The 25,484-nt window shown below is 49.9% G+C and overlaps 1 protein-coding gene across 2 annotated transcripts in view; it reads left to right on the forward strand.

Moving 5' to 3' along the window:
• Positions 1 to 25,484, forward strand: part of FHL1 (four and a half LIM domains 1) — a 29,850-nt gene that overhangs the window by 685 nt on the left and 3,681 nt on the right. For both annotated transcript variants that reach the window (XM_035541323.1, XM_035541324.2), the window contains exon 2: positions 24,751 to 24,932. In XM_035541323.1, the coding sequence (XP_035397216.1) occupies positions 24,777 to 24,932 (156 nt within the window). In that variant the 5' untranslated portion in view covers positions 24,751 to 24,776. The remainder of the gene's footprint in view (positions 1 to 24,750; positions 24,933 to 25,484) is intronic.

Genomic DNA, 25,484 nt, shown 5'->3' on the forward strand with positions numbered 1-25,484 from the left:
GAGTGGGCGTTTCGGGAGTGTTTGCAGTGGTACAGAGCTGTGTGTGAGCTGTCAGCAGCCTGTTTTCCGAGGCGGGGGATCAGATGTGCCTGTTGGAAGTTTTTAATGACAGCTGAGGAGGAAATAGCTAAACTAGTGGCTGTTTTGTCAGCTCCTCAGGTGATGTGATGTTCTTGGAAAGCAGGGAATGATACCCACTGAACTGTGGGAACATGCTGGCTCTAACAGAATTGGGGAAGGTGGAAATGCAAGCTTTCAGCTAATAATTACATCTTCCTCTTTCTGTATTATGGAGTATTGGACAGTTGTGGATTTTCTAACAAGCCACACTTGCAGCTGTCCCCATGTGAATGCAAACACCTTTAACTTTATGCAAATACTGCACCCTTGTATCTATCTGTATTTGTGGAGTTACGTGTATGAGTGAAACTATTCACCTGTGTATTTGCGAGATGGGTGTTTCTGTCGTTAATCTTTTCTTTATCAACTGTTCAAAAGATAAGTTAATGCATATGACTCTGGTTCAGTTCACCTTGTATAAGCAGGAGCTAGTCTGTGGTCTAGAAATGGATGTAGCTGCTTTTTAAATCACTGTACTCTAGCATATGAAAGGGAAAAATGATTAAAACAATCCATCTACCATCTAAAACAGTTTCTTCTTTAGTTTCCATCTAAAACAGTTTCTTACCTTGTTTTGAGAGGAAGTTTTTTTTTTTTAACTTTCAGAAAGGAAACTCATTAAATTCTTAAGCTATGATGTACAAAGTAAATAGCTGATCAAGCAACCAAATATGGCTTTAAAATTTAAACTTTCTTTTTTAACGATTAAAGCACCCACATACTTCATTTCAGTGACAACACCCTCTTTTTTAAATTTTTTTTATTTCCCCCACTAGCACAGCATTCTTGAATACAAACTAGTTCCTAATTTCCTGGTAAAGAATGCAGTATATAAAAATGCATTTTTGACTAATACCTGACAGAAAAATGGGGGTGTTTCAGAGCTAGCACCACAAGAGCTCAGCACAACAGAAATTTAACTGTTCCGATTTTGTACTGGAGCTCTAAGGAACCAGTTTAGGGCTGGGTTTTATAGCTGCTTTCTGAGTTGCACTGCTCTTAGGGAATTTTGGCCAGGAGAGGTCTGTAGGATTGGTCTCTTGAAGCGTTTCTAACAGGAGAAGTTATTCCCTGCTGTGAATGATGGCTTGCTTCCACGTATGCTGGTATAATTCTCTGCCTGGGTGTAAATAAAGGCAGCTGTTCAAAAGGAGGCATCGTTTATGGTACTCAAACACTTGAATGTAAACACTCTTCAGCCCATCTTGGCTGGCCTTTATTTCGGAAACAGCCTCTCCATCGAACTGCACCATGAATGGAAAATCTAGACATATGGCACGAAGCAGCTCCTGGGAGTTCTGTCGGGTCCCTGCTCTCGAATGAGGGAATGATGCTGTAGGATGCATTTTATTTCTCACCTAGGCCCATACCCCTAAATGTAACTTACAGTCCATGTCTGTTGCACTAGGATATAACGCAAGCTTTACGTAACTGCCTTCCTTACCCCCAGGAACCAATTCTTTTTGTGTAATACCTATGTGAAAATAGGATTGTTCAGTGTTGCAGGATATCCCACTGTTCCTGAGCACCACACCTGTGTGGTTGCCTTCCCCATCTCTGTCTTGGAAACCTACTTGCTGCTAGTGCTATGAACCCACAGCTCCTAGCATGGGGGAGCTGGGAAATGTGCTTCAGCGGAGATAATATTGATGTGAGTCAGGAATAATATTGCCCCATCAGCAGTAGCCTATGTGAATGATGCCCTTTTGAGCTTACCCCCCTTCTGGGGGGCACGCTGGGGAATTTAGGTAGCAAAGCTGAGGTTTCAGATGCAGTTCTGTAACTTTGGTTAGGCAGCATAACTTTTGCTTGAAAAGGTAATGGAAATAATGTGTATATAAGGAACCTTCCCAGACCTGACCTGTGATTTTTGTTATGAAAAACACATTGTCAGCTTTAGTCAAGATGCTTCAGCTTGATTCACTGTGATTTCTTTCCTTCCTTTTTTCCATTTCTTTATTATGGAAGACTCGGGGATAATACAACAAAAGTCTGAGATCAGTCATTTTATGTCTGATTTTGGCAGAGCAAGTGTGGGAGGAAGAAAGAGACCTCATGTTTCATTTAGATATCCTGATTTGGAGAGGAATTTTAACCAGATGGCTCTTGGGACACTAGAACTCTAAAGGATTAAATGCTATTTAGATAAATGCCTGTTTCCACTTCTGCAACGCAGTTTTAGAAGGGCTGTGCTATATATTCTGGCTTGAGCGAGGTAATCCCCGTGCTCTGGCAAAACCCTGTCTGCAGCATTTGGCAGTGTGTACGAGCCGAGGCACTGGGGCTTCCCTTGGGTTCAGACACAGGGTGCAGCCCGGTGCGTTTCAGCTCCCCGACATGCTTTGACTGGGATCCTTGTAGACTGGCAGCACAGAGCCAGCTCCGGGACATCACCCCGGTGCGTGTGGTGGCAAGAGTGCTGCCAGAGCAAATTCCTGCTGTTGGAGCAAGACAGAGCAGTGTTGTCTGGGGGACCGATGATGGGCAGATGCTCTTGTGCTTCTCCCTCTAAGGAACCAGCTTGTCCTTCGTGGCAAATAGGGCTCGCATCCGATGGGAGGAGAGGGTTAAAAGGACATTTAGGACTTAGGAGCTGTTCAAAATCAGAGCAAGGATTGTACTATAGCCGTGCTGGAGTGGGATAAAAAGGGTCCTGTGGAAGTAATCTTTTTTAAAAAAAAAAAAAAAAAAAAAGGCCAAATTAAAGAGTGTCCTGGAAAAGGCTGGACAGCCATGACAGGGTTCCCGACAGCAAGGGAGCTGCAGCCCAGGGTGGAAGTGGTGGTATTTTGCTGTGCGCCTGACTGGAAACTTTAAGGCAAAGTTACAATTTTGGTTTGGATGGTATTACAGAGCTGCATTATTTTTGCAAATAGGAAATTCAAAACCTCTTGACCTCAGATTGCTTGGAGAGAATGGTGTTTTCAGAAGATCCACTCATTCCACGGATGTGCCTGTTCTTTTTTGTTTCTTGAGCAGAGCCTAGAGACTGATGTAACTTGGGATCTCTCTCTCCTGTGTAGTGGAAAAGAACTGGAGATGGAAAGCTCTGCTTTCACCTGCCCAGCAGAGCTGGCTGCTTGACGCATGAGTGGGCAGCGAACAGCCAGTACCTGCGAGGGATTAAAAGTGGGGTATGACTATGTTTGTGATCTGCTGGGATCAAGTGCAGAGCACAAATTGTCACCCTGACCTCAAAGGAAGAACAGGAAAAAACTCTTCCTGCTGGGAATAAGCAGTGCAGGGTGGCTCTTTGCCTTCCTGGTTTTCAGTGTCTTTCTACTCCTGAAAAGGGGAAACCAGACTGGAGTGGAAAAGAATAAAATCCGCCTCACAGGAGCTGCCTGACAGGTGTATCTCGAGGTGTAATAACTTGGAATAAAATCTTCCAGAGTCCATTTACTTCTTATTTTACTGTAGTGCAACAGTTCAACAAGTTCTGACATCTGTACATCTGTGATGTAGATGGGAGGAAGAACAGGATAAATAGCTGAAAAATGCTTTTCCTTTGGGAAAATCCTCCCACTTGTCTTCAAGACATCAGAGACCCTGATGCTTTGAGACAGGGGAGCTTCAACTCAAATGATGGTTAGTTCCATGGTGTCCATGTCCTGACATGAAGGGTTTAAGGGACCACTGTTAACAAGCACTTGCATGTGCTGGATGCGCCAAGGGACTCTTTTTTTTTGGAGGCACGCTTGGCACAGGGATGGATGATCCACCTATTTTGCTTTTGACTCTTGCAAGCTGCCTTTAGTGACAAAGTGGCTGCACCAGTATGTGAGTGTTCCTGTATCACAGCGGTGTCTAAGCAGAAGAGGACTTCAGAGCTTCTGGCAGAGCAAGAATTGGTCTCCATTGTTTTGTTTGGCCAAAGACAGCAAAGAAAAAACAAACAAAACACCAACACTCAATTCTCCAGAACTTTGTATTATGGACCAGTGTGCTGGATGTGCCTTTATTCCCTTGCTAAGAAAAATAAGTGGTCAGTACTAAACCCACAGCTGGCTGCTGGTTGGCTTTTGTCCCAGCCCTTCCGCAGTGCCTTCAGTGGGGAATATTCAGTTTTCATGTGCTTCCAGTGGTACCTGGCTGAGTACCCTTAGAGTTACTATGAAACCACACAAAATATAGCTTCCCTATTGCTAATACCAAGGTGGGGTGGGAGAAAATAATGTACTTCCTTCTGAAGAAATGCCCCAACTAATGGGAATCGTTCTGAGTTGGCTGGCTACTTGCAAGGCATTTGCAATTTGTTTAGCTTGGGACTGGCTTCTCCTGGCAGTTGTTACCACCAGCTGCCTTTCTTATCTCTCTTTTCTATAATAAACACTGGAGCAAAGGTTTGGAATTAGTCACTTCTGAGGCACTGCCTGCTTGCCTTTCCAGCTTCTGTCTTCTCTTCTCATTTTTGGACTTTTGAGTCTTTTTCACTCTGTGCTCTGCCCCCTTGCTTTGCCCTTTCTCTTATTGGTATAGCAGAGAGCTTTTTTTAAACATCCCACAGATGTGCTGTTCCCAGGACTACCTGCATCCTGAGGGATGGGCTACCCTGGGACAGCTGTGCGCAGTCATGCTGCTGCTGGCCACTACAAGAATTTTTCTAGCATGATTTACCCGATCCAGTGGACCAGTTGTTCAGATTAACGACCTGCTGAGGCAGCGTTAGGATCCTGTTAGCATCCTGTGGGCCAGGCACTGCATCCTGCTCTTCTGTACAGCATTTGCTGCAGGGCTGTTGGTGGTTTGAGGGAATGCAAATGCAGACGGTGCCTCCAGAAGCAGCGGGCTGTGTGGTCCTAATTTAGTCCTGATGCAGAAATATAAGTAATTCCTACTGATTTGTTTCCTCTTTAAAATTCCCTGGTGATCTCTAAGCAGTGTCTCGACCTGGTCTTGCTTCTGACAGTACCATAGGAGAGCCAGTAGTGAGCAGTCGAGGGTGCAAGAATCCCTCTCTCTCTCCGTTCTCATCTAACTTTAAAAATACACAGAGCTATATATTTCACTCAGCACATGCAAATCCTGTTTCCTGTCTACCCCTGTTCTGCTGACTGAAAGCCGGTCACGCTTCCACCCTGGAACAGCCTGCCAGGTAAATGCCACTTGATGTATAACGAATTTCGGTGCTGCCTCTGCAGATGGCACGGCTGGCAGTATCAGAGCAGGACCAGAAGGCAGCCCACGCTTGCCCCGTGGAGGCACAGAGGTGCTCGGCAGGGACTGAAGTCTCTCTTATTTTATCCTGATTTTTCTTTGTTTAACGCATGAGCATGCCATCTGCTGAAATCTTCCCTTTTATACCGTCATCACCTTAGCGGTTTTCAACTAAAAGTGGAAGCTCTGGACCTGCCTGTGTGGCAGGATGGGCTGCTTGCAGCAGGTCTCCTGCAGGAAGGGGACACAACCTGCCTGCTTTCGTCGGGGAAGACAGGGCTGGGGCCCCAGCCACCAGTTATGTGTCTGCAGGACCTCTGAACGTTTTGGATTGCCGGATTGAGATCATCAGGATAGAGTTTTTCTTTCTTGCAAAAACACATTCAGCAAAAACAACAAAAGCCTAAACCCTCTGTTAAATGTACATGGCAATTTGGGCGACTTCTGAGCTGTATCTTGGCTCAGGTCTAGGTGTGACAGAAAAACGGGAACTGTTGATTCCTTTCAAGCACTCTGTGGGCAAATACAGTGGAGTTAGTCCTGCTTCCCTGGCTTCTCTGTGCCCTTTGTGCTGCTGCCTGTGATGATGAATGGGGGAAAATTCCTGTCCAAGAGCATAAACAGGCAGCGAGTCCTATAACTGGCTCGTGTCCTCATGGTTCTGACTTGTGAAATGAAGCTGACGATAGCTGGTGTTAGTGGATATACCAGTGTCAGATACCTGTTTTGGGAAGGATTCTTTGATTTCTGGGTGAGGAGGATTGTGAGCAGCCTCTCCTTGGCTGCTTTGCTGCGCTGGAGGCGGCCAACACCTGCCTGGTGTCTGGGGTGGCAGGGGGCTGCTGTGTGGCAACATCTGCGCCGTGTGTGAGCTCAGGCCATGCCGCACACCTGCTTTTACAGTTCCACGTCTCAGGGGAAGGCAGCCGTGGGCTGATCCCACTGACCTCCCGTGCTAGCGCAGCCCATCTCCATAGCAATGGCTGCAAATACCGTCCTACGCGCTCTCCGACACCAGGCTACGTCGCTGCTGTAGTGTGGTGAAACTCTGTGTACTTCACTAGACCCTGAAACAAACAACCAATAAATCTACTATAAACCAATGAGTAATTTGTTTTGGTTACCAGGGAGATGGCCAAGTGCAAATTCAACCTGAAATAGCGATGAGCTCATCCTCTGAGCAATGCTGGTGCCTGAGCTGGAGCAGCCGGATGGAAAGGGAGCCAGCGCCAGGGACGCTGCCTGCTCTGCCGACATTTGGACGCTCCGCGAGCTGCTTTGCCAGAAAGCTTTTGCCTTGCAAATGAGCTCGTGCAGGGGACAGTGCGTGGGGCTGTTGCTGAGCCAAGGACACTCACAATTCCTGGAAATGCTGCTGTTCCTGGTGGGACCATGGGTCAGAGAGCCCCAGGGGTTTAGCGAGTGCTTCCTCTGCTCTCTCCCCTATCTTGGAAACCGCTCCCTGTGCAAGGATTGTGGGGTGAACTGTGATGCCTGGCTTGTAGATAAGGGCTGGTTTTAAGCATCTGAAGTTACATGGGTGAATGTGACCCATGGAGCCTCTCCCCTGCTGCTGCTCCAGGCGCTGGAACAAGGACTCAGAAAAACCTGACCCACCTGCTGCAATGTACCCCGGCAGGAGCTCATACATTTGGCCATTATTGCACCCACCAGTTTACATACCCAGAACAGTACCAAGACCAGCACTTGCTGTTTGAGGGGCTGATGTTGGTGACGGCACCTGGCACCTTTCTGTGTCTGCCCATCCCTGCAGTGCTCCCCAGGCATCCACTCTCCCCTTTCCTTTTCGGTGGCACCCATGGAGCAGCACCCCGTGCTCCTGCTTGTGCTCTCCTCTTGCCTTTGGGGATGAACCACAAAAGGGCAGTAGGTCTAGGGGTTAGGAGTGGAGGTCTTGATGGAGCAGCGAATAAGCCCGAGGCCAATTGATGGAGTTCACCAAACCCTTTAAGACATAGTGATTGAAAGCAGATACCAATTATCAACAGCACAATTGCAGACAAAAGCTGAGCCCCTGAAACGTAATCCACAAACATACTCACATGATACAAAACCTCAATCTTTTTTTGGATTAACCGCATGGCTTATCCAAATGTATTCTAGAGCACGGGACAAAGGTTGTGTCTATAAACAGCACGTTGGTTTCAGCAGAGGTATTTTTATGTTCTGGAAGTCTTTTATTATAATTTTACAAGCACTGAGTGACAGGTCTCTGTGTTCTTGCAAATCCCTTCCAGGCCTGTGGGTGGATTTCTTCTAGCTGCTCTCTGGGGCCATGCGGAAAATGCTTTGGTGACACAACCAAGTCCCTCAGCATCACGGGCAGCTCTGTGTCACAGCTGCTAGTATGTTCAGCGATCAGCTCTAGGGAAGGGTTTCATGAGACCCTAACAGTTGGGTTGGGTGGCATTTGAAGAAGGTGATTTTTAACGTGAGGAGTTACAACCAAGTGAGATTCGGGTGAAAGAAGCATGAGTTCACCTGCATGCATCTGCCTTTTATAGCTGAGGCAGAGCTGGGAGCACTCTCAGAGGAGTGCCTGTGCCACCCAAGCGGCTGGCTTTGAGCCTGCGTTACTCCGCTGTATGGCAGAGCCCTGTGCCCTGGCTGCCACATCCCCCGTGCTGCCAATAACTGAGCTGGTAGGCAGCTAACGGGCTGCTCCATGGCATTTTGTCTTTTGCTTTCAGTGGCCCTTTGGAGATGAGGCACCGCTTGTGTAGTGTGCATGTGAGTTATTCGATGTGGGGTTTGATATTCTCTGTCTCCTCTCTTCTGTGCCATGGAGCAGTAGGTGTTGGGTTTTGGGGGTGGGACAGGCATCCCTGCAGGTCTGCGATGTCTCTCCTGGCTGTGTCCTCCTCCAGCAGCCTGTCCTTACCCCACTGTTTCACCTCCTGGTACCAAGGCATGTTTGCTTCTTTGGCTGCCTCTGCGCAGCTGAAATCACTGCCATACTTTTCAGATCCTGGGCTTGGCCAGGACCGAGTCTAACCTGGCTCAACACTGGTATAAAGCAGGCAAGCCTTGCTACTGGGCTGGCTCTAGCACAGCTGAGAAGAGAATTTGGCCTAATAGATGTAATTTAGCAAGGTGACAGTAGAGTCTCACACTCAGTAGAGTCCCTCATAATTGCTAGAGAAGTTGCTGAGGATTTGGAAACCTCTCCCTTTCCCTGTGGCTCTGCCCTGTTCCCAGGGGAATGCAGGCGCTTGTGGGCTCTCATGTAATGCAGCTGCACAAGCTCATTTTAAGAGAAAGCAAGCCACTGCTTCACATCTGCTTTAGCTTTTTGACAGTTTTCTCTGGCACTTGTGTGCAATTAACACCGCTTTTTTGTCTTATGGAGCCGATCCTGTGGTAGTTTGATTTGGACAGTAGCTTGACAGCCAGCAGCAATTGTACTGAGAAGGGTTGTTTCCCTTTGCGGACTGTGTTACTCGTTGTCCCTCAATTTATTGTCTCACTGCTACTTGAAAAAGAAAACAAAATCATTTTTTGGGCATGGATCCAGCCACAGAGCAGAGGATGGCTTAATGAAACACATAAGTGGTTGTACCAACTCCAGTTGGTTTATTTCTGTGTATAAATTTAAGCACACTTCTAAGTATCTTATTTTTCTTATTCCGAGGTTTCTGTATGATAAATGTAACAGCCTGTAGGCTTTGCCCATCGCTCCAAGAGTGAGCACTGATAGTAATGCTGTAGCGTGCTTTGCTGCTGTGAGACCTGCGGTGGGAAGGCGGGAGAGGAGTCCCAGTCCCTGGCCTGTCCCCGTGGAGGTGAGGGACGAAGGCAATTGCTGCTCCAGCAAATGTGGAGCAAATTCAGTTTAGCAGCATAAATAACCTTGCCTCCCCATAACTGCTTTGGGCTGGTCTGTCTCTGTTAGGTCTTGTCAAGTATTAGTTTACTGATCTTAACATTTCCAAAGACACCAAAGTGACTGCGGTTTTGCTAGGTTCCCCGAGAAGTGGAGCAAGAGGGTGTCGGGGGGAGGCAAATTGCTCGCTCCCTGCCAGCCCCCCAAACAGCCTCCATCGAGGCGCTCAGCTGCGATGCTGCAAACCAGGGCTGGGCTGAGGGCTGGGCTGGGTCCCCCTGGTTTTGGCAGAAACTGAATCCTATCTCTGATGAAAACTTTAGATATTTGTTCCTTTTTTTTTTTTTTTTTAATTTGAGTGAGTGTTTTCCAACCAACCCCGTGGAGAACGCTCTTCGGTGTAGTCCTTGCCCAGCTCTGATCTGACATGATTTCCAGGGAGACCTGGGATCCTGATAGCTTTATGAAAAATGAGAATTATGTTCTTGTAGCACACAGGCACTTTGAAAAAATTATTCCTGACTCCAGAGAAATGGCTCATACATTTTAATGCCGCTATTAGAAATTGAATTGACAACACTTATTCTCAGTGGAAATTGCTGTGCAGCTTAGGGGAAAAATATGCAGAAAGCACTGGTGGAGACTTCAGAGAGCTCTTGTCACCCTGAGATGTGTGCGCTTTTGGTGCAGTGTTTCTGCTGAGCAAAAAGAGCAAGGTTTGATGTTTGTATGCTAGAGGAAGGAAAAGCAGAAATGTGTGGGCCAGCAGCACAGGGGTGGCAGCAGCGAGGGTTAAAGCATTAAAACAGCTTTGAGACTGAAGAGCAAAGTGTGCTCAGATCTCACACAGTGATGGGGAAACATGGGCTGCTCTGGGCTTGCGTGTCCCTGAGTGTTGTGGCAATATTGCACACAGAGGCTTTGTTGCCTTAGTAAGTAAGTATAAAGAAATTGAGCCGGGTGAGTGCTGCCTTAAACTGGCGTGAGAGTGAAGAGCTGTTGAGGTGCTGAGGAGATGGGTGAAAGATGCTCCTCTTCGGGAGATGGCCTCTGAGGAGGACTTTGTCTGCTGTGCATCAAGGCTCTGCCACTGCTGAGTGAGGAGCACCTCGCTCCTGAGTCTGGAGGAGGAAAAGGGACACGGCTGGCAAAATACTCATTTATCAGGGCTTCAGGCTCTTCTTGAAGAGCCTGGATGATGAAGCCTGGATGATTTCTCTGATTTTACCTGAGTCTTTGTATTTGGGAGTCAGTTTGGGAAGGAGCAGCCAAGGCATGTCCAGTAGAAGCAGAGCGAGTGGTCTCCTAGTCCAGCAAGGTTTCTGACTTCCCTGAAAGAGGAGATGGGCAAAGAGCCTGGCTGAGCAGGGTGGTGTGCAGCTGTTAAATGAACAGGGCTTTAATGAGAGACTTGAAATGCTGATTTGCAGAGTATTAGCATGAACAGTGGCTTAAAGGAACTCTGGCCGCAAACTATGCCTGGGAAAAGGGGAAAGTTAAATGACATTTGTTTCAGCAGAGGAAATGTGTGACAATGCAGGACCAGAGCAAGGCGTCTCAGGAGGTTGCACCACAGCTCCATCTTACAAGTGTGTGGGTGCTTGTGGGCCTCCTCATGCTCCTCAAATGAGTGTCCTTTCCTTGGCTTGTCCTGGAGCACATCTCCAGGCTGTCCTGGAGCACGTCCCTTGGCACTTCGAGCGAATGCCGATGTGGTGTGATGCAAAAAAAGCAGTTGTGAATTTGGAGTCACTCCAAGGTGAAGGGTTGTCACTTCTGCCCTTGTTGTTGGTGCAACGTGGCTCAGCCTTTTTTATTGGTATCAAGCTGCAAGGAAACGGACACCTTCCTCCATTTTAAAACACCCTTCTCGGGAGTTGGAAATGGAATCAAACCCTCCCAAAGCAGAGAATTACTGAGAATAACTTCTGTGACTAATCCAACCCCATAGGCCTCACCGGAGGGGACTTTGCAGCTTTGTTTTTCCTTGTAAAGAATGCACAGCATATGTCCTGACAATTAGTCAGAGTGCCCAAAAATACCCCGTCAGCCCTGCAAGCTGATCTTTGGCTCTTGGATCTGAGACGGACACAGGGTTATGCACTGTGGGGTTTAGGGAAATGTTATTTTTAAAAATGACCACGTAACAAGGGTGATTTGGTCCTTTCAGCCACCAGCGCCGTCTAACAGAAAGCGTAAATAGCCAAACGCTAATCTTGCTGGAGGCGACTGTCCCGTGCCCGAGGTAATGGGCTGGTTGTTCTGCTAAACCCATATGCCAGGGCTGGCTCTGCCAGCTCTAAATCAGCGCTCAGGACATGGCCTTGGTGCCTGTGCTAAGTTCGGGCAGTGCTTTGATGGTGTGCTGGATGCCAGGGAGTCTTCCCAGCCGGCATGCCAATGCCTGGAAGGGCACGTCCTTCTCATCGAAGTGGTGGCCTACCTTCACCCATAGCCAGGCAGCGTGCTTCTGCCTAGCCCTATTCTGAGAAGCGTCTGCTTTACCCATCTCTGACCACCTCAGCTGAAGTTTTGTGTCCTCAGTGTCTCCCACTAAGTGCTAAATCCCCGGAAGGTCTTTTGCCAGGATCGTGGTCCACCCACAAATAGCTCCTTCTTCTTCTCTCCTGAAAATAAAACAGTAGAAGTGGGGTTTGGGCTCAGCACGCTATGTGTTCCCTGCCTTTGGAGGAAGAGCACAGGCGTAGCCTGCAGTGCCCACCTTGTCCTTCTGGCTTCCTGGTCCCATTGAATGGACGCAGCCGGGTGGCAGGGCTGCTGGAGGCCCGTGTGGTGGATGCTGGAGAGCTGCTGGCTGGGTAGCTGCTAATTTCTGATTTGTAACGGGTAGATTTCCAGTGAGGGTGAATGACCCAGCTTTCAGGCAGTGATGCACATAGTTGAACTTCCTTCTGTGCTCTCCACAGTGAGCTGTTTAACTTCACTGGGGGACAGCATCGCTCAGCCAGCTGCCGTGCCTATGAGAAGTAATTGAAAGCAATTAGGAGTGCAGAGAGCATAATGGAGGTTGTGAAATACCATTTCAGTGGTGGCTCAGTAACTACTTGGTGAAGCCCCAACACGAGCACTTATTGCATGGGTATGGTAAGATTATATTGCTGTGAGCGCTCATCAGACTTCATCTCTCCTGGGAAAGACTGCCATGCTGCCTGGCCGGCATCACCACGGTGTTTATTTGACAGGGACTTCAGTTACACTTTCAGTTGTGAAGCCAGCCCTAAGCCGTAGGGGAAAGCTGTGACTTGCGAACCTTTGCCATGTCTTTGACCCCACCAGTCATTCCTCCTGCATGTGACTGCCTCTAAACTTGAACAAAGACGTCTGCAGTCAGCCAGGACTGCCCTAACAGAGCTCTGCTGTCCTAAGCATGAAGCTTTGAAGTAATTGCTGGGGGAATGACGGTTGCGGTGCAGCTTGCTTGGCCTCGGGGAGGGCTTCCCCAAGGATCATGTGGAATCCATCTGGTGGGAGCGCTGGAGGTGACTGAGAGGCATCGCACCCGTCACTGTTGAAGCAGCAGCACTGCTTAGCTGGAGGTCTGGAGCCAAAGCTCCGGGCACTGCGGTGAGCAGAAGCCCTGGAGCTCTTCATGGAGCTTTGAACGCAGGGGCCTGGCCAGTGTGGGTGAGAGTGTGGCTTTGAGATGCTAAACTGGGGACTTCTTCCACTGCTCCTGATGCAGGCCGGAGGAGGACAGGAGCTGAACAAAACCTTGCGCCTACAAAGCAGCTCTTGATTTATACACATGCTCTCCTCAAGCCTTGGTGTCACTTGGCTTTCAGCAGCCACCGGAGGTCTGCCATGTCAGCAACAGCTGACAGGAACAAGTGCCAGTCGGGAGCGTGTGTAGGGGGGAGCTGCAGAGCAGATGGCAGCAGGGAAATAAATTTGGAGCTGCCATGGGAATAGTCCTGGAAACAGTCCAGACTGTGGATGGAGGCAGATGGGAACAACCGAGTTTACGTGTCTTCCCAATTTTGCTATTTTTCAGGTCCCTTTATTTCCAGCTCCATTATCTCTGGGCCATTCTTTTCTGTCTGTTACTGTCTTTTCTTATCCATCTGTCTTTTCTCCTCTTTCTTTCTTTCTTTTTTTTTTTTTTTGGACTCACATTATATCTCAGTTTGTGGAGGGCTACCCAACCCTTCTTATAAATTTATTCCCAATTCCTCTGCCCCACATTTCCATAGCTGATCCTAAAAGCTTCCCTTGGCACTGACAGGCTCAGCACGCGGATCTGACCGTTCAGCATGGAAGGAAGGAAAACACCTGGGGTGCTTTTGCCACGTGCTGCCCGTTTCTTTTTCCACTTTCCCTGTGGAAAGTGGGATCCCATGGAGGATGGGCTGAGCTGGCTCCCTGAGAGCATGGGGCTTGCCTGATGGCTGGTATGTCTGTCCTCTGTCACTGCAGTGATGTCTTTGCTGGCTTTGCTGTCGATGTTGGTGCATCCTTGTGGACCAGGCTGTCTTGCGTTCACGCGAGTTCACCTGCAAGATGCGTCAGGGGTGCGGAGGGCCATCCTTGTGTGCAAAACAGGGGAACTGTGCCAGGTTTGAGTCTTCTGAAGCATTTATGTGATACTTTAAAGAGAAATTGTCTGGTGCATAACCAAGATGGCTTTTTCCACTGCTTGAAAGAGTTAGGTGGAAACTCTGCATTTTGGTCCAGGTCTTAGTGTGGGTTGAACACAGGGTGCCTGGCTAGAAGGGGGCAGCAAGGGCCACCCCCTGGTAGCCCTCTTGCAGTGGGGCTCTCTGCCTGTAGTCCTCCCTGTGCAAACACCGCTCCGCAGTCCTCTCACCAGCACAGGACCAGTGCTGGGAGCAGGAAGCACGCGGGACACTGAGTGCTTGGAGAGCTGGATCGGCCCTCGGTGTCAGTCCTGGACCCTAACGCTGCTGGTGTTTCTGTGTCATTAGAGGGGGGGAAAAAAAAAAGAAAAAAAAAAAGTGGTGGTGCAGGGAGCTGTTCATAGAGCTGTTCATAAAATTTGGTTAGTTTCTGCCTCAGCAGAGCCGAGGGAAATTTCAGGTCTGCAGGAGGCTGGGCAGAAGGAGTGCTCCCTGCTGTGGGAGAATGCACACTGCATGCAAGCTACGAGTGGATTTGAAGAAAAAACAAAACCAAAAAAAAAACCCACCTGAATCTGCAGTTACTTGAAATGAAGGAAACGTTTGTGCAAATGGTGGGAGCAAACCTGGATGAGGAGTGCTAAGCCCTGTGCTGCCTGACGCAGCCCTGCCTGATGGGGCCGTGCAGGTCCTGTGCTATTGCAGCAGCCCCGACAGCCTGCAGGACGGAAAGGCTGGGGAGCATCCTGCAGCCCCGGCTTTTGTGGGGAGCCCACTGAATCGTGGCTGTGCTTTTCTGTGCGGGTTTGCTGTGCGTAGCTAAGCAGAGCGTGTGGAAGCAGAAAGTAAAGTGTTAATCCTAAGAGGTGGACAGGTGCCCCCCCTCCTGCTCGTGTTTACTGCTGCCTGCTTCTTTCTTTGATGATGGTGACTAATAGTTCATCAATGCCTGGGTTATACTGTCTCTATTTAGGACTTGCAGCCTGTTGAGTGACAGTAGGATGTGTGGGCAAGCTGAGACGCCCAGACCTTTTCTGGCAGGATTGTTAGGGCAAGAAAATACTCTGGAAACCACAATGTGAATCATTTGTCTATCCGAGCGGATGACACTATGCACCAGCCATGCTCCTCTGCAGTCGGACCTGCATGGTGGAGTGACTGTGTCCAGACCAGCTCCCTGTGGGGCTGAAAACCTACGGGACAGATGAGGTTTCATGATAAGGACCTGAAAACCTAAGCCTGTGTGTCGTGCTGTGCACTTGCTGATGTGTTTGCAGCATGCTTTCCTCTCTGCCCAGCTCTGGCAGAGCACGGTGGCACAGAGGAGGTGGGAGCAGGGACTTCGTGGTGACAGTGCACGAAGCCATGCAATGTGCCCATGAGTGGCACACGCTGTCTGCAGGCACTGGCGGGTGCTCAGGCAGGGCTGGCTTGCCTTCTTTCTGGGGCAGGCTTTCCTGCTTGGTGGCTTCTGCTCCATGCCATGTTTCACAGGGCAACAGTGTCCCTCCTTGCTGCTTGTGCCATACCTTGCACCACCGCTGTGTTTAATCGTCTCCGGAGGGAGCTGGGCTTGCAGGGAAGAAGGAGGCTTGCAGGGAAGAAGGAGGCTTATAGGGGGAGATGGGAATTGCCCAGGGTCATGTGGCTAAAACAAGCCAAAACAACAAGAGCAGCCCTGTCTTCTCAGCAAGCGTTGTTCCCATGCATCTCCTGCTGTGCTGGCCCAGGAGGCCACAAATTCAAGCAAAATAAGAATATTACAGAGAGCTCTGGGGGATTGCCAGGGCCTCTGAGCTGTGCAATGAGATGCAGCTCCAGGGAGGCTCATGCTGAAACTTCGCTGGCATCAACAGGGCTGGGTCCTGCTCCTCTTGCTGGGTCAAGCTTCCTCCCTGCCACCTCCTCCAGCTCGTGCCTGTTGTCACGCTGCCAACACCCGTGCGTTTGTGCACGAGAAGCGCTTTGATGGCCAAGTGTCCATCCCTACTTTCCGCATGCCTCTGAGATGCTGCCGCACTGCAGCTGGACTGCAGCCACCTCTGGGTGGGACGTGGCAGCTGCTGGCGGTGCACGGCAGTGCTGTGCTGCTTTTCAGGGTGGGGAGCAAACGTTACTGTTTGTGATTGGGAGCGGAGGGTATCCTGGGGAAGCAGGAAACGACGGCCAGGTGGGAGCATGCCAGCGCTTTGTGTAGGGAACTAGAAAGGAATGAGAATGGTTAATGGTGCAAACTCGACATGCATTGCCAAAAATGAACTCATGTCTGTAAATATTACACTGCACTCAGCAAGATTAGCACAGGAAAATACCAGTTGTTAGGGTTCCTGTTACCATCTGAATTATGCAAACAATTTGCTTGAGTTTATAGATGAGCTGGGGCAGAGTAACGTAGGGTTTTTTCTAGCCAAAGTATTTTGGTGCGCTAGTATGTTAGCACATTTCCCAGCCTCATACTGCTACACAAGTGGATCCGTGCCATGCTGTTTTGGGACAGCACACTGTCAAGTGTGGCCTTTTCCAGGCAATGCTGAAAACTTGGGAATGTCAGAATGATGCTGACCTTTCACGTGTGCTATGTGGGGGCTGTATGATGGCCATGGAGGCCCTGGGCGGTCACCAAGCCTGGTGCTGGGGTGAAGGCTCTTTACTCCCCGCCCCACAAACGCAGTTGAGGAGTTCCTTGGCACCTCTGTGGTGGGAAGCAGTGACGTGCCCAGTGCCGGGCTGTTCGGAGGCCAGACACCACCGTGATGGGCTGCGACTGGAATGATAAACATTGGCTGTCAGGGAGGTTAACCGCCTTTCCCACGGCCATGCCGTGAGTCAGTGTCAAGGCGGGATTAGCAGCTGGGCGTCCCTGGCCACGGCCCCGACCACACGTGCTGCTGCTGACTGCATGACCCAGAGCACGCGTGGCCGTGGAGCTGCCTCTGCTGCTGCAGCCTGTGTCTACATGCAGGAGCGAGCCTGGAACCAGAGCTCCCTCTGCTCCCTGCCACAGCTCGAGTAGAAGTAGGTCGCCAAAATTCCCATTGTGCTACAGAGCTTTGGGGACACCTGAGCAAAGAGGGCAGAGTTGTGAGCCATTGCTCTCTGTAATCCTATCAGGGAATGAGCCCAACCATACTGTTAGATGCTAGAGAAGCCCCATAATCATGAAACCTGGCTTTTAAAGTACTGCTCTTCAAGGACTCATTCGCTCTGGATGATTAATGCATTGAGGTTCCTTAGGGTAAAAGCTGGAGGAGGACCAGGCATGGTAGTTTTACAGGCAATAAAACTTCAGCTTGCCTCTCATGCTGAATACAAGTCCAGCTCCCAGGAATGTAGCTCCTGGTGCTTCTCCATAATCTCTGCTGGGTCCCCAGGTGTGCAACCCTTGGCTTTTCTGGGCCCTACAGCCAGGGGACAGCTCCTCGTGTACGGTCCGGAGCTGGTTCCTTAGACCACAGCCCCTTTGGCCCTGGGGACCGTGATTCTCCTCTTCCCTTCGGCAGCAGCGGTGCAGAATTGACGCTGGGTCTGTAATTTAGCTCAGGACTGTTACGAGACACAGTCTAGCTCCAAAGCCAAGGCCAAATAGTACTAGCATGGGGTCAAGTTCCTAAGGCACTCTCTGCCTTTGGGACTAATTTGGGTGCTGAGTAGCTGGGCAGGTATTTGAATGTTGCCTACAGAGGTCTCTGGATCCTATTCTTCTCTCTCGGATCACCTAAAATGGTAAGAATTTTCAAGGGGGATTAAGGTTGTGATCTCTGGGGAGGGGAGTGGACATCTGGTAGGAGTCCCGTCTGTATTAATAGCCTCCGTTTAAATGTATGTTATCAAAAGAGGCAGCTTCTAATCAGCCAAGAGACCGTGCGCTCTGTTGCCTCAGGGGCTGCCTGTGACTTTGGGCTGTTAATCATGGCTTTCCACAGGCACACAGGTAAATTGGACATGCTGCAGTCTGCATTGTGGGAGAAGGCCTGTGCGTGCAATGCCTGCTAAACAGGGAGGAAGGTTTTGCGAACAGAGAAATAACTCTTTTAAATGTGGTCTTAAGTCTCTGCAACCTGCAGCTGTAACTAATGATGACAAACAGGCTTATAACTGGTGTGTGGGACTGGCGCTGGGAAGAGCATGGTGGCATGGGCTGGATGCCTTGTAAATGTTTACGCGTTTGTAAAATGCATTGGGTTCATGCTTTGTATCTGCTGCTGTGAGAGGGCTGGGGCTCAGCTGTTACTTGGGGAAGGCTGGGTGAACGTGGGGGATGGCGCTTCTCCCCGCAGCTAGTTTGTTGTGGCATTACTGCCTGGGGCAGGGAAACCTGCAGCAGAAGCCCACTGGGTAAACCCAGATGGTTTGCTCTGCTCTAGTGGGCGGTGTGTGCTTGCTCCCTCTTCTCTGTGTTTATCTTGTAGATCAAACAGGTCGACTCTCTCCAGTAGTAATAATATAAAAACCTATTTTTTCCTTCTCATTAACACTGACAGGATTCTTGCTTTGCATGTTCCCATTGGCATGCTGGTATTTGGTGTCTCCCCACCTGTGACTAGTCTCCTTTAGCCCTGCAATTACTAAGCCATTGAAAGCTCTTCGGGGTTTTTAAAAACTGATTTTGTGTGTGCCCAGCATGTATTTACAGCCCTAAGTGACAACATACAATTGCAGTGCTATTGCATCTCTTGATGGGACGTAGCCCGAGGGGTGGACATGGCCTGGAGCACAGGGCTGCAGCTCCTGTGGGCATCAGACCAAGCTGCTGCACACTCAGAGCTAGGGGACTGTGGTGCTCCTCACCTGGCTGGGGGCACAGAGCTCCTTAAAAATTAGGGAGGGAAGTCAGCCTCACGCTCAGCCACCCGGGACAAGGCATGAGCATGAGGCTTCTTGCATGGCATGTAACTCACTTAGGATTTGCTTGTGTGAGGCAGATACACATTACGCAACATATCTCTGAGTGAAATTTGACTTCCATGGTATCATTTTTTAAACATCTCAAAGGTGTTTAAAAAGTGCAATTCATTCAATTCAGTTGTAGGAATACATTTATTTGCTAACTTCAGCCCACCAGACTGACTGATACTATAGCATCACTTCATTCTACTTCTAGCTGTTTCTTTCTTTTCTTTCTCATGTTCCTGTGGGGAGATGTTCCTTGTCCCAAGATGTTCCTTGCCCCAGATGCAAGGACCAGGCTTTGCTTGGCATTGGAGTGGTTGTGGTTCCAGTGCTACTATAGCAGTAATCACAATTAACACACATGCATAATAAAAATAGCTGTCACTGCTGTGTGCTTCTTTCCGGCTGGGCAGTTCGGGCACTGCGCTCAGATGATGAGAGAGCCGAGTCTGAATTCCTGCATTACCAGACTCCCTGGACAAGTGACTGGGGCTGGTCACAAAAGCCCTGGCTCCTCGGCAATGAACACGAGCCAGAGTAGCCAGTGTTCAAACTGAAGCAATGACAGCAGTGGTACCTGACATCCTGTGCACTTTTCAGGGGGTGCAGAAATGCCTCAGCCTTCAGGTCTGTGCGAGGGGCCTTTGTCCAGCCCGGCTGCTGGTCCTGCCTCCTGACCCCTCCAGGGTCTGCCCTGCCAGCATTCGTTGTTGTACTTGAGATAAAATGCTGAAGTGTCTGCTGAGCAGGTGCTGCGGCTGGAGTGCTGCCACCACCAAGTTTTAGCTCCATGTCCATTCCTAGAGCAGCAGGGAGCCCCATTCTCTGGCACATCACCTGGGGGGTGCCACAGCGCTTGCCCCGGGGCAGGAACCCCACAGCCAGAGAAAGCCTTGTGTCAGGCTCCTGGGGACTCCTGGGCATGGGAAGGGCGCCTAGCTACTGAGATGGTGCAGGTCTGTGCAGAGCTGGGAGTGTAAGTGAGGAGAAAGTAACACACAGGTGCTGAACAGAACTGTTTTTGCCTTAACTGATTTAGCTTGTTTGGAAAGGTTTGGACTTCATTGCTTAAACTCTGCCTCGGTGCTCAGGCCTACTCTAGGCAGTGGTGCTGTGCACTCCAACAGCCTCGTTAGCCTTAGCTGAGCTCTGTAGTAAGTGTAAAAGGCAGCCCTGGGGGATGTGTTTGCAGGGTGTTTTTAATAGCACGTCCCTACTCCCTGGGGAACTGTGAAGATTTAATAATGATTGGGATGTGCTCAGACATGGTGGCAATAGGACCATAGGGAATGATTCTGGCAACTGCCTGAGAAACTTGGAACCATTCTTGTTCTAAATAAATAAGATTCTATTTTATCATCAGACTAATTTTTGAATTATAGAGTATGAGACTTGCACGTGCCCCAGCCTGGCAATGGGAGAGCATAGCTCTTCGCTCTTTACTGCCAGCCCTTCCCAGCGAAAATGACCTGCAAGTGATTTGCAAAGCCAAAGAAAAGAGAGAAATGTTTGTTGTCCAGGGCAGTGTGCCAGTGACCTTGAGATGCAGCTCTCAGCGTTGCTTCTCCTTTCTGATTAACAGGACCCTTCTTTTAAGGGTATTGCCTGGTATTTATAGCAAACCACAAAACATATAGAAGAATGCTGAGAGTAGCAACCCAGGTGACACAACTTCAGGTGAGCTGAAACGGGCAGGTGCTGTCACTACCTGGTGACGTGGGGGCTGTTTACTCGGTCTGCTGAGAACAACAAAGCTGACGGAGAGCCAAAAAGCAATTGCTCTTTCCCAGTGTACCCAGTACCCCAGCAGAGGGTTAACAGCTTCAGCCTCCTCTTCCTTCCTAAGTGACAGAATAGTCCGTAAGGTTTAAGTACAGTTTCCCTGGTTGTTTTCAGAGACCACACTTCAAGTTCTTCCTTGGTGGTTTATCACATTTAAACATGCTCCCCAGAGACATTAACACATATCCTGTGCTAAGTGCTTTGCTTATCAGCTATGCTTCAGCTTCATTTGCTGAGCGCTTTGATTTCATTTGTTCTGCAAACCACTGCGCTACTGTGTGGTGGTACGCAGCCCGGGATGAACCAACACGGGGCCGTGGGAGACAGGAACTGAAGGGAGCGGCAGGGTTTGTGTTAATGCCGTAGCTTTTGTGGGGCTGCGCTTCTCAGCTCTGCACCATTTCCAGTCCCAAAGCTTGCTGTGCTGCAGTGGTGTAGCGCTGACCACAGGCTGGGACAGCTCTGCGGCTGCTCCACAGCACGGTATCAGCATGACTTGAGGTGCACGGGAAGCCTGTGGGGCCCGAACATTTGAGACCTTTGTTTGAAAGATGAAAGGCACGGTCGTCTGTGTGTGGGCTGAGGGGCTGCTTTTGTAAAGCTGCAGATGCTCTTTTGGGACAAGTGGCTAACTTGTACCTCTGTGTTCAGGTAAATGTTAGGGTTGAATTCCAGCAGGCCTTTTGTGCCAAATACCCTGATACTTGAGAAGGCCACTGGTCTGGCCAGCCGCCCCTTAGCTGTAGCCAAATTCATCAGGGAGCTACATTTAGACAGCACTCTGCCAGGCTGGTAGGAGAGGGACACCTTGCTTGAAGTGGGGGTAGTTTCTGGTGTGTCCGGAGTTTCATGATTTGCCTATTTTCCAAGTCAGCAAAGACAGGCCAGGGTTAAGCTTTGGAAAGTTAAGTGGTGGGAACACAGAGCAATTGGAGCCTGAAGTTATTAAGGAGACAAACATTTCCAAAATCATGAGAAATCATTCCCAAAATCTAGACTCAGTCAAAATCTAGACTCAGTCAGAAAATGTATTTATTTGGTTACAGAACAAGTACCTGTTCTGTTCTGTCTGCCTCCTGTGAGAGGGGACTGAACTGCACGGAGGAGCAGCAGTAGGGTGCCAAACGTTTCTTCCTGGGGGCAGCGTGCTCTGAAGCCGTGATGGACGTTTGCTCCACCCCAGGGAAACGTCCCTGCGGTCCCAGTGTAGCTGCTGCCGCTACTTCTGGGCTCTCGTCACCAGCCCCTGGTGGGCTGCTCCTGTGGGAGGGTTGTAGGGGACAGTGTGGCTGATGTGGGCTCTCGGCATGGCAGGGGTGGGCAGACACGTTTGCTGGGACAACGTGGTCAGTGTTTGTGTCCTCACGGCAGGCAAGGGGACAGAGGTGCCTTTCTAGGTCTAGATTAGGGCAGGGGTGGTTCTGCTGAGGGCAGAAAGCTCCTGTAAGAGCTGGGAGCAAATTCATGCCACAGCTTAGGTATGAGAGGGGCTTTTTGGTCCATAAGATGGCACAAGGTGGGCAGAAGCTCCCGGGGCTGCCAGGCCCGATGTTAATTGTGGGGCTCTAAAGCTACTGTGATAAATGTGTGTCTCACGTTAGCAGATGATGCGTTGCACGGGAACACTGGATCGTGTTACTCCCTGAGCCATATGTTCACAATTACATCTTCTGGTTGAAAGCAACCCTAAACCTGATATCAGGAGCGTTTCGATACCATTTGCCCTGGACTCTGTGCAACTGCGTTTCTTCTAAATAAAACCCACTTGCTTGATAAAGCTCTGCAGGGCTGGCGGTGGCTCACATAGTTTCCATGTTTCCCAGCTGTTTGTTTGTTTCATTTACTTGAACCGGTACAAACACAACCCTTGGCGTAGTTGTCAGCAGGACGTGGCCGTCTCCTGACCTTGGCAAGGCGGCGTTTCCAGCCCCGGTCCCCACAGAGTGCAATGCCGGCCAGCTCGGCCTCCACTTCAGTAAGTTGAAGGGAAGGGAAGGGTGTGAACCCAGTCCCTGCCTCTGCTGCAGCCTCCTTGTGTCACGTTCCTCTCCCTGGGATCCTCTGTCCAGCCTTCTGGAACAGAAATGTTCCAGCTTGCTCCGCTGCCTGGGCTTGCAGGGTAGCGCTGGCGGGGCTGTGCCCGGGTCAGGACCTGTTCGGTTTGATGTGCGTTTGTGTTTGCTGAGCCCTGCTCCTCGCAGAAGCAGCAGCAACGATCCTGGGGCCTGGGGCTCTAATGCCAGCGGGGGATTTCGGTGGCTGTCAGGATGGGCTACACAGTTGATGGTAAATCTAGAATTACTGGGGTGGGCAGGTGCCCAAGAAGTTGTGTAAGCGGGCCCTCATGCCTTAACAACATGGTAGTCCTGCCCACGCAGCACCCAGCAGCCGAGGGCAAGTGCTAGGGGACCCACAGGCCTTCTAGGGATGACGGCTACCCTAGAGCATCTTCTCTACACCCCAAAACCCCAAGCTTGGTTCTGATTTGTACTGTCGTGCTGATTCTGCTGTCACAGACAGCAAAGCAGCCAACCACAGTGGGAGCGACTTTGGTCTCAGTGCTTTTTGACCCTGAAACCAGGGCTTGACAGGGTCCAAGGTGAGGCTATGCGGGGAAGCGTGAAAGGCCTCCTGCACCTAACAAGAGGAAGCAGCAGCAATTTATATTTTTATATTATATTTATATAATTGCCTGGTTGCATCCTTCTCTCTTTCACTCCATGCTGGTGCTTCAGCTCCATCAGGAAAAGAATAATTAAATTTCCTCTTGACGTCCCATTGCCAGACTGCTGCCACAGCTCCCGTCTGGTTACTGATGAAGGTTCCAGGTTGCATCCCAGCTTGCTTGTAGTACGGGGAAGCAGAGCCCCGCTGAGCTGGGGCCACAGGCACGCAGGAGACACATGCATGGGGCCTCGTATAACCCCCAGGGGCTTTTGCAGCCTCCTGGGCTGGGCTTTGCTGGCTTCCTCTGAGGAAGGGCGTGGGGAAATGAAGAGAGCCGTTCTTAGCAGAGGTGGTCTGGAAGGCTGAGCCTGGGCGCAGGCTGGGGCAAGTATCTGCGGAAAGTGTGAGCTTGCATCTCTGGCCAAAGTGGAAAATCCTCTGGTCAAGAGACCCCCACACCCAGCTGGGCTCGCAGCTGGAGCATTAGCCAGCTGGCCATGGGGAGCAGTCATCCGTTGGGCCAATCCTGCTGGCACGAGCTGAAGAAGTTTCTTTAAATGTAAGAATGTAAAAGGTCTTTTCTTGTTTTTCCTCATGACTTTATATGTGAAAGCCTAGTGAAACAGGCAGCTGGAAGCTGCACAAATATCTGGCACAAAAGGCCTCGGAGGGCTGCAGCTGGCTGCAGGCTTAGGCTGGAAACATGGAAACTATTCTGCTCTTGGTTGGCGGTGATTTCTGCTCAGATTATGCCGTGCCTCAGACGGGATCTCGCCAGCCCTGCAGTGGGCCTGCCATAATGAACCAAGTCGCTCTGACTGATTACGTATCATTATCCTTGCTTGATGTGAAACAAGTAAATAAAACAGTCCAGTATCCTTCCTCTTAAGAAGGTGATGGGGGAAGACTGTTGTGTGACTCTTCTCCCCTCTCCAGCAACTGTGTTCCTTGAGCCATGGAGCGAGCAAGCTGGACAGCGCTGCAAGCACAGCGGTTTGCACTCCAGGAGGCAGAGAGCTGCATTTTTGTGTTTGGCCAGAGCCCATCCTGCCTCTTTGTAGGCAGAAATCTAGCATTCATATCTTGGATGGCTATTAAGGGAAATGAAAATATTTGCGTTACTAACAGATTGCTTATGCTAAGAGCAGTGGCAAGCACAGCGCTTGCAGGAGGCAGGGCGGCCCCTGACCTTGCTGAGCTCCGCAGCACAGCCAGGAGCCAGCCCACAGAGCTGAACGCTGTAGCCCACGTTTTTCTGAATTCCTGGTACTTCTCTCCCTACATCCAGAATGGCAATACGTGACATGGGATGCCACCTCCTTTACGAGGTGTACGAGTTCATGATTGCTGTGACTGAACACAGGTTGTCTGCTGCAGCCAGCCTCTCTGAGCATGATGGTGTGTTAGCCTATCCTAGACCCTAAAGGCAAAGCAGGAGGCATGTGGAAAATGCCTGTGCAGTGGGTAGAGAACTGTCTTGTTTTGTAAACCATTGAGCTGTCTGATAGCACTGTTGGGGCAATTTTTGCTGTTCCAGAAGCTGCTTTCTCTAGCAACAAGCCCTCGAGGCACATGACACCACTATATGCTCATGGCTGAGCCACCTTCCCATTACTCTTCATCTGCCCAGACCCAAGAAGCTGGAGCAGTTATCAGGCCTTTGGTGTTCTAACTTTACCCTTTTTCCTCTTGCAGGGCCTGGCAGTTACACTGTGGGCACCATGTCGGAGCGTTTTGACTGCCACTACTGCCGTGACCCGCTGCAAGGGAAGAAGTACGTGCAGAAGGAGGGCCGCCACTGCTGTGTCAAGTGCTTTGAGAAGTTCTGTGCCAACACCTGCATTGAGTGCAAGAAACCCATCGGTGCCGACTCCAAGGTATGCTGAGCGGTCACGTAGGTGATGAGAACTAGACTGTGTGTCTATTTTCCTGGCTTTGGCCTGTTTGCAAGCTTCTGTGCAAAAGCAAGTTCTCTTGTGAGTACTCTGGCTGTTGGGCCATGCTTGCATGCACTCCTCAGCCAAAGAGCCAGAGGCTGTGGGGCACTGCAGTTGGGCTGCTCACGATGGGCTGCTTCTGGATCTAATTCCAGGATCTAGATTCAGCCCAATAAGCTGAATCATAGAACTATAGAATATCCTGAGTTGGTAGGGACCTACAAGGATAATTCAGTCCAACTCCTGGATCCATACAGGACCACCCAACTGCTGCAAATGCTGAACTGTCCTGAAGAAAGTACAGCAGTTTATCCAGCCTGCATAAGACTCCCAAAAACTCATCTTATGGGCAAAGCACTTGGAAACATAGGATGTGATTTTTTTTCATTTGTCAAATGTTTATTGCTTCACATTTATGGCAGTAATAACATACACATAAACTAGAAGGAACAAGATGACCAGAGAAGACCACACTTATTGAATCTCAAAGCT

Source organism: Cygnus atratus, chromosome 13 (genome assembly GCF_013377495.2).
Source record: "Cygnus atratus isolate AKBS03 ecotype Queensland, Australia chromosome 13, CAtr_DNAZoo_HiC_assembly, whole genome shotgun sequence".
In the NCBI taxonomy this organism is placed as follows: Eukaryota; Metazoa; Chordata; class Aves; order Anseriformes; family Anatidae; genus Cygnus; species Cygnus atratus.